Raw genomic sequence first — 8,947 nt, forward strand, 5'->3', positions numbered from 1 at the left:
AGGCCCTCCATGGTTTGGTCTCTGTTGTCTCTGGCAGAACCTTCAACCCCTGTGCCCTGTGTTCCCATCGGCCCAACCACTGTCCCTCACAACAGGCAGCAAGTCCAGCCTTCCCTGTCCCTTGTCACTCTGCTGTCCTGGCTTTATCAGTCCTACTACATGTTTTTCCACATTTGTTGTCACTGCACACATAGTAAGTGTGCTTCACAGTTTGATGAAGTAAATAAAAAGAGAGCTGCTCTTTTCTCCTGCAAAGCAGAGTCACCAAGTGTCCTCTACCAAGCTGGCTAACCCAGGGCCCTGGTGCACAGTTTACACCAGGAACAAAGGCAGCACTTAGAGGTGCAGGGTCTTCACTGTGCTCAGCTTCCCATGCTTTGCTATGCCTTGTAAGAAAAGCACATCTGGGAGATGAGTGTTTTCTGGCTGGCTGGGCTGTGCGCAGTCCTCTCCTCCAAGGTGCAGGCTGGGCACCTTCCAAGCCTAGTCTGGCAATGGAGCTCAGCGTAAGGGATGCCCTTACAACAGTGTCAGTACTAACTGGTCTGCGCTGCAGATTGAGGGCACGTGTCAGATACTCAGAAAGCCTTTGAAGGGTGGTCAGGGAGTTATTTCTGATACCTTGTGCATTAAATGGACTGACCTTTAGCCTGGAGGATTATTCAAAATTAGCTCTGTATTAAAGGAATAATAGGCGGACAGGAGGGAAAGAACTTGATAGCATAGTGGCCAAAGTTTTGTGGCAGCTTTATAAAACTTAAGCCTTTGGGGCCATGATTTAAAATTAGGGATTCTAGGACCCAGGGAAAGGTCAATTGGTTCCTAATGCAAGTCTTAAATGAAAACTGGACCGGCTGTCACAAATGAAGTCTAGCACCAAAAGGCAAATAGGCGGTGACTCACAGGTTGATCCGAGCACGTGTTCTCAGGGAAGCATGGCCCGTGACACCCTCAGTGCCCGCTGGGTCCCCGCGGTGCGGCTGAGCACAAATGCAGCAGCCACCCGACCTCCGACGACAAAGCAGAGACCCTCCAGGCCAGGTGATTGCGCCCCGCTTTTGATCAGCGAGTTGTCACCGTCTGGCCCTCGGCCTCTGCGAAGCCAGATGGATTCCTAAGAAACACTTAGAAAACGTGGGATTCAATAATGAGACGTGCTTCAAGTCGGACACTTGTAAGTGGGTGCGGGCGGTGTCAGGTGGCCCCCCGGAGACTGTGCGATCTTTTCCCGGGACTCCCGCCCAGGCCGGGGGCGGCGCTGCGGCGACGCGGGGAGGGCGGGGGCGGCGCGGCTGGGAGCGCGGGGAGCGGCGCGGCGGGGCCGAGGCCGGGGCCGGTATGGCGTGGCCCAGCATCAGCCGCCTGTGCTGCTTGGCGCGGCGCTGGAACCAGCTGGACCGCTCCGACGTGGCGGTGCCGCTGACCCTGCACGGCTACTCCGACCTCGAGAGCGAGGAGCCGGGCTCGGGCGGCGCCGCCCCGCGCAGGAGCCAGTCCCCCGCGGGCGCCCGGGACTCCGGCCGGGACCTGCCGCTCACTCAGTACCAGCGGGACTTCGGCGTGCGGACGGCGCCCGCGGGGCCCAGGGACGCGCCGCAGGGCCGCGGACCGGGGCTGGACAGCCGCACGGGCAAGCCCTCCGCGCGCCCGGCCCGTGGGGTCTACGTGCTGCCCGTTGGCGACGAGGACGTGGCTGCGGCGGCGACCACATCTTACAGGTATCGGGCCGGGGCGGGGAAGGCAAGGAGTCCAGACCCCGGGCTGGGAGGACACTGAGGTTGGGAGGCGGGGGTGGGGACCAGGAGGCGCCCGAGCGAGGATCCCGCACGACCCGCACGAGAGCTGCTGGCGGCTTCGGAGGTCACCCTCTTTGGTCCCCGGGCCCCGCAGGCGTCACCTTCGCCCCTTCTGTCCAAACTCGGAGTGAACTAGCACCTCCGCTGGAGGGGCGCTCACTCCCGCCCTCTCGGCGGCCGCGTCCCCACCGCCTGCTTTGCTGAGTTGAAATCCGCTTCCTCTTAACTTCCGCCGGAGTGGGGGCTTAGGAGCGGCGCGGGCAGGCCGAGCCCCTCTGGCCACTGCCCTCTGTGGGGGCGTTGGTGGCGAGGCCCGAAGGACAGGCCCGCAGGTCCTCCCTGCCCGCAACCCCAGCTCTGCTTCTGGGCAACTGAGGGCTTCTCCATTTTTTCTTTTATTGCAAAAGTAGTTCCTACTCACTGTGGAAAATTGGTGATTATAGAAATTATGACCACACACACACACACATCCTCTTGAACCTTCCCCAAACTTCCAACTCCTGGCTTTAGCGATTCTCTTGCCTCAGCCTCCGGAGTAGCTGGAACTACAGGCACCCGCCACAACGCCCGGCTTTTTTGTTGTTGTTGTTGTTGCAGTTTGACCGGGGCTGGGCTTGAACCCATCACCCTCGTTATATGGGGCCGGTGTCCTGCTCACTGAGCCAGAGGCGCGGGCCCTCCCCCCACCCCACCCTCCAGCTACATGCGCCCAGCCAAGGCAGTTCTAATTCTTTAAGTGCATGTGTTTTCATACGGAGAGATTTCTACTGTACACATTATTTTTCACCTATTGTGAATGTCCATTTATGAGCTGTTCTACATCATGATTTTAATAAATGTGCAGTATTTTTATCCTATGAATATGCATCTGTATCTTCAAATATTATCTACTACCTCCTCATTGATTTTTAGAGTGTTTCTTATTTGAGGCTATTGAAAGTACTATTCCTTTGATGCAGCCATCTCACTTCCAAGAATTTTCACTACAGGTATCCCACCATCTGGGGCGGGGACACAAGGCACATCAAACTCCTGTACAAGCCCACTGCCCACTGATGTAGGGGACCAGTTAATTATATCCCTGTCATAGGATGGGACAGTGGAGCCCCACAGGCACTAACAGAAGACCTTAAATATGTACATGTTGAAAGAGTAAGGAGCAGGAGAGCTCCTATGCTACTTAATTTGTTTTTAAAAGGGTATTAACATACACACATATGCTCACATCAGGATATCTCTGATGTAGGAGGTGGAACATTTGGGGAGAGGGACTTGGGGATTGTTGGGGACTATCAGGGTGGAAGGAAACTTCTCACTTTACACTTTTGAGCAATTGCTTTTCTTTTTCTTTTAAAATATGTAGTCTTACTTTAAAACTTTTTTTTTTTGAGACAGAGTCTCACTTCATCATCCTCAGTAGATGTTATGGCATCACAGCTCACAGCAACCTCCAACTCTTGAGCTTAGGTGATTCTCTTGCCTCAGCCTCCCGAATAGCTGGGACTACAGGTGCCCGCCACAAGGCCTGGCTGTTTTTTTTTGTTGTTGCAGTTGCCATTGTTGTTTTAGCTGGCCTGGGCTGGGTTAAAACCTCCCAGACTCGGTGTATGTGGCTGGCACCCTACCCACTGAGCTACGAGTGCTGCCCACCCAATCTATTTTAAAAACATTTGTTGAAGAAAAAATAATTTCTGTGATAAGCAATCTTGTTGCTAAATCTTTGTTCATACCATAATTTATTTGGGATAAATTCCTACCTGTGGAATTAAAGAGCCAAAAGGGGTGGCTTCAGTACTACCCCGTTGAGTGCGTGGCCAGCTGGCCTGCGGGACCCTTAACCTCTAGCTCCAGGACCTGGCATAAGCAAGGCCACCTGGCCTTACATTTTGCAAAATTCACATCATCTAAGCAAATTTTAAAGAAATTCAGAAAGCCGGATGGTACCTGTGGCTCAGTGAGTAGGGCACCAACCCCATATACCAAGGGTGGGGGTTCAATCCCGGCCCCGGCCAAACTAACAAAAAATAGCTGGGCGTTGTGGTGGGTGCCTGTATTCCCAGGTACTCGGGAGGCTGAGGCAAGAGAATCACCAAGAGCTGGAGGTTGCTGTGAGCTGTGATGTAATGGTACTCTACCAAGGGTGATAAAATGAGACTGTCTCAAAAAAAAAAATTTTTTTTTCCAGAAAGCCAAGAGTATGAACAGATCAGAACCTCAAAGATAGCAGAGTAGACATCTGGCCACTCCTCACGGCCCCTCGACCTCAACGTCCCCACCCCTGCAGGTCCTGCCCATGGCCAGCCTGGGCCCCACCACCTGACCAACCCCTCCTAGGGTCTCCCCTCTGTAATTCTACGTTCTGGGAAGTTCAGTGCCTTGGCTCAGGTTCTAGCCCCATCTATTTCTGGAAGACAAGTCCCCAACTCCTTGGTTATTTCCCTCTTTCCTTCCTAGGTAGGTCATTTAAAGGGTTAGCCAAAAGACTTGGTTCCCACTTTTCCCACATGGATCAGCAGCCCCACTTAACTCCTGAGTCCCAGAGAGGTGAGGCTCAGGAATTTAAAGAATTTATCTGAAGCCATATTGGGCTGAGAACCCAGCACCTGCCCCTCAGTGGGGGAACTGCAGCCCTCAGGGTGCAGCACCTGGGTGGATGCTGAAACAAGCTTGAACACTGAAAGGCTAGACCTATATTTCTCACTAATCTTGGCCTGAGCCATTAGTCTATCTTCCTTCTCTTACGGGCAGTCACCAGACCCCGATGACTCAATCTTTGCTGACCTTTATTGCCCCTGAAGCATCCTCTGAACTGGGTTCTTTCTCCAGTAGCCAAAGGGATGCTCTAGCAGGTGGCTCTGGTCACTTGCTGCCCTGGGAAGCAGGGCAGCAGGTTCAGGGTACGGGCCCAGGGCTCAGCTCTGGGATGAAGGTAGTTTTGGGACAGAAGGGCACGCCCAGGGGAGCACCTGCTTCTCTAGGTGAAAGAGCAGCAGATGGTTTGGGCGGCAGATCTTTAGGACCATACAGCTTTAGACGCAAAAATCACCTGACAGGGCCCTGGCCCAGCCCTCCTCCTTTCACCCCTAAGCATCCTGGCCACAGACAGACACAGCTGCTCCCAGCCCAGTGGTGCCCCAGCTGTGCTACTGCAAAGAAGAAAAGGCAGCTTTGTTGGCCTCAGGGTCTATCTAAAGCCCGGGAGAGCAACCCAGGCCCGTGTGGATACTGGCCCTGCCCCCTGTGTACTTCACACATCACCTCAGCCAGGTGCTCCTGTGGATACAGGGACCTCTGCCTTCCTGAGCTCACTCTCCAGCAGGGAATTGGCAGAAAGGTCTCTTAAAAAAAAAAAAAAAAAAAAGAGGTCTCTTTTGTCAAGAGAAATAGAGCAAGTCAGTCTTTTCATAAGGATGTGGAGCTAGGCTGTGCCAGCCTTGTCATTCCCCTCTAGGGGGATGGCTGTTCCCTGTCAGCCCACCCTTCCTCCTGGCATGCTCATGTATGACCTCATGGACCTGCTCTTTCCAACATGCACAGACCCGTGTAAAAGCCAGACCATCTTGCAGTTTTTGAGATGGTCACAATTCATCTTCTCTTTTGTGTGAGCTAATAAATATTAAAAAAAAAAAACTAACAATATTGAGCCTGGGTTTTCTTTTTAGCCACATGCTGTCCAGGCTGGCACCTTCTCTGGATATAAGTGGCCACTAGTGATCTGGGCTGGATGCAACAGACCTCCGCTGGCCCTGGGCCTGGAGCCTGGCTCCTGGACAGGCAGCGGTAGTTTCAGGGGGTCCTGGAAACAATGCCGAGTGCTGGGGCTTGCAGGCTTCATGCTCCCCAAGTGAGCCGTCTGCCTGGGGGGTGCTGCCAGTTCTGAGGAGGATAAATGACCACCTGGAGCTAAAGCAGCTCAGTAGTAGACAGGGCCATGACACTCCAAGCAGCAGCACAGGCAGAGCAAGGGTCCCTTAGGGGCCAGGGGATGGGACAGCTGACCCTGTCTGAGGTTGCGACTGTGTTTTCTATTCCAGGCAAGAGTTCCAGGCTTGGACTGCAGCGAAGCCCTCAAGATCCACAAAGGCAAAACCGACCAGAGTCATCACAACCCAAATGTCTGGATGGGATAGCAGCCCTGGGGCCAGCTTCCAGGTTAGCCCAAAGCTGGTGCTGTAGGGACTGTGGTTTCAGAGGCCTTTATCTAAGCTGATCAGGAATCAGATTCTGATGGGAGTCAAACGGCATTATGGCCAGTGACAGCAGTGCCCAATCAAGCATCCCACAAACAGAAAACCAAAGTTCTTTGTCATTAGCCAGATGGGTGCTTCTCTAAGGCTGGCTTCTTTGGTGAGGAGGGTATCATTTTTGCATCCTAAGTCCCAATCTTTCCCTTGGCCTTTCCAAATACCCAAGCATTTTCTCAGGTATTTGCTCTTCTTATGAAGAGAAGACAGAAGGGAGGTGAGGCCTGTTTGGCTTCTCAATTCCACCCAAAGGTGGCTTCAGGGAGCAGAATGGAGGGTCCATGAGCTAATGAGCTACTAACAAATGAGTGATAACCGCTGTTTTCCCCATTCACCCTTCAGGTTAGTAGTCTTAAATCCTGGGGGACAAAAAAAGAGAAATTTTTTTCCTGGAGGTAGGGTGAGAGGTAGTTAAGGAAAAGGCCCAATGACATGTGGCCACATTACATTTTGCAGGTCCCTGAAGTGAGGAAGAAGTTCACGCCCAACCCCTCAGCCATCTTTCAGGCTTCAGCTCCTCAGATTCTCAATGGGTGACAGCCTGCGAAACGGACACCATGGCTGCTCAAACTGCTGAGAAGCAGGCTCTGGACCCACTGACCCTGGGGAGGGCTGAGAGCGTGGCAACGTCCCCTGCTGGGGGAGGGGATGGCCCTTCTCAAAACTGTTGTCACCAGGATGTTGTGGTGACACAACTGTTGTGAAACAGAGATGCAGATGGACTTGTCACCATCTTGCCCAGCTCAGCCTCAACCATCCTCTTCTTCCTCAAGAGTTTTTGGAAGGTTTCACATCTGTTTTTAACTGCCATCTGACCATCCTTTAGTTTTTAAATGTAAAAACTAAGAATCAATTCAACTGTGATTGGTCCATGGGGGCTAAGGAATGTGGACATACGAAGTCCTCAGAAGAACCAGCAATGTCCACTGTGGGTGGCTTTCCCAGGATGCATGATATTTTATAACTTACAGTAATTCAAGGTGATATGCATGGATCTTCCAACAAATGGCCCCACGTATTTAAATTGCAGAAGAAATCTGTGACTCATAGTGGTGCTAAGTGAGCAGGATGAAGTTTCCAAAAGAAATAGAACATTAATCCTAGGGCTTCAATTACAAAGACATTACTTCTTTTTTTTTTTTTGAGACAGCCTCAAGCTGTCGCCCTGGGTAGAGTGCCATGGCATCTCACTCACAGTAATCTCCAACTCCTGGACTCAAGCAATTCTGCCTCCACCTCCCAAGTAGCTGGGACTACAAGCGTCCGCCACAACGCCCGGCTATTTTTGTTGTTGTTGCTGCAGCCGTCATTGTTGTTTGGCGGGCCCAGGTTGGATTCGAACCCACCAGCTCAGATGTATGTGGCTGGCGCCTTAGCCACTTGAGCCACAGGCGCCGAGCCAAGACATTATTTCTTGATGATCAAAATGACCCTCATGTTTAAGAAAACATACCTTGGGACTGAATCAACATTTACCTTATGGAAAGTTTCTAAAGACTGAATCCCACATTTTTTTTAGTTTGTTTCCCCTTCTAACATAGGGATGACTAGAAAGGCGCTACAGGATAAGAGCTGGGAACATTTTGGGGAAAGTGGCATTTGCTTTGTTCCCTGAAAGACCGTAAGATGTCCTCTGCACCAACCCTCGCTCTCCCCTCCCCTCACTCAGTGAACAGGGATCACCACCTGCTGAGGAGCCAGCACATTTTCTTACCTTCACAAAGTTCTTTACTTTCTCCAGATTCTAGCCATTGTGGTGTGTGGGTCTACTTGGTCCCTTCTCTACACAGTAGCCCTGCAAACATTTATAGGGTTTCGTCCCTTCTTAAAGGTTAGAGGCACAAGTCTGGGACAGGTTTTGTTAAGGAAACTTGGGATCTCCTTTTGGAGTTTTCTTCCTCTGCAGCTCACAGGGGCTCATCTGATGAGCATTTAAGCCACAGGTGGTAGCACTCAGGTTTTAGAGCCACCCAGACATGGAGATAGGACCTTGTCTCCTCAGAGGTGCTAGCTCTGGCAGGCACACTCTTTCCTCTCATTCCAGCAAAATGAGAGACTCGTTTTAAAGGGGAACTAGAGCCACGTGCTGCCTGAACTCACAGAAGGCCTGCTTGCACCATAGAGTTTCTGAGGAGAGACTGCCTGCTGGGCATTTCGTGGGAAATGACTAACTGTACAATCTTGTATTTTATTAAAATGTAAAAATGTACTGTTCCAATTTCTTAATTTTTTTAAATTATAAATAAACACAAGAGACTTCTCAACCTTTTATCCTATTTCTTGGCGATAAGGACCTCAGTGTATCGGGGCTGCTGCCGCATCCTCATGGGCTTGTCAGTCCTCAGCACTGTGCAGGCTGCAGGGAGCGCCAGTGTGGTGTGCAGCAGTCCCAGAATCCCCGGGCACCTTCCACTTCACCCCCTGCACCCTCCTCCAGGAGCCTGGGGGCAAGATTGACTGTGAGCCTAGTTTCAGGCTTGGAGTCTGGCCTGTTCACTTACAGCTGTGAGCAGTCTGAACTGTTTCTCCATCTGTAAAGTGAGGACCCCACGGTCTGCAGCTGTGGACTTGCTGAAAGCATCTGCTTTTAATTGCAGGGTGCTCGAGATAGCAGCCAACAAAGCACGGCTGTCACAATCATCCTTTCTTAAGCAGCCCCTTTATCTTCCCCAGAAAGCCAGCTCTACCCCCATCTCCAGCCCCTAACATTTTGCAACTTGCTGCCCTGTGCTCACAGCCCCTCACCATTCACCACTCACTGCCACACGGTACAACACCCAGGAAGCCCACCTGTTCATTTCCCGTAACTAGAGGTCAGCTCAGCTAAGACAAGCTAGGACTGCTGCCTCCTGGAAATGTTGGTGGGGCAGCCGCAGTAGGAGCCCTATTGCCATCAGCCAGGCCTGA

The 8,947-nt window shown here is 52.0% G+C and overlaps 1 protein-coding gene across 1 annotated transcript; it reads left to right on the forward strand.

The window, feature by feature from the left end:
* Positions 1-1,235: 1,235 nt before the first annotated feature.
* MAP6D1 (MAP6 domain containing 1) lies at positions 1,236-8,270 on the forward strand. Its single transcript, XM_053565124.1, has 3 exons — positions 1,236-1,718; positions 5,831-5,948; positions 6,497-8,270. Exons 1-3 carry the CDS (start codon positions 1,339-1,341, stop codon positions 6,575-6,577), a joined length of 579 nt encoding a protein of 192 aa, XP_053421099.1. The 5' UTR covers positions 1,236-1,338; the 3' UTR covers positions 6,578-8,270.
* The last annotated feature ends 677 nt before the right edge of the window (positions 8,271-8,947 follow it).

The sequence above is a fragment of the Nycticebus coucang genome, chromosome 16 (genome assembly GCF_027406575.1).
Source record: "Nycticebus coucang isolate mNycCou1 chromosome 16, mNycCou1.pri, whole genome shotgun sequence".
Classification (NCBI taxonomy): domain Eukaryota; kingdom Metazoa; phylum Chordata; class Mammalia; order Primates; family Lorisidae; genus Nycticebus; species Nycticebus coucang.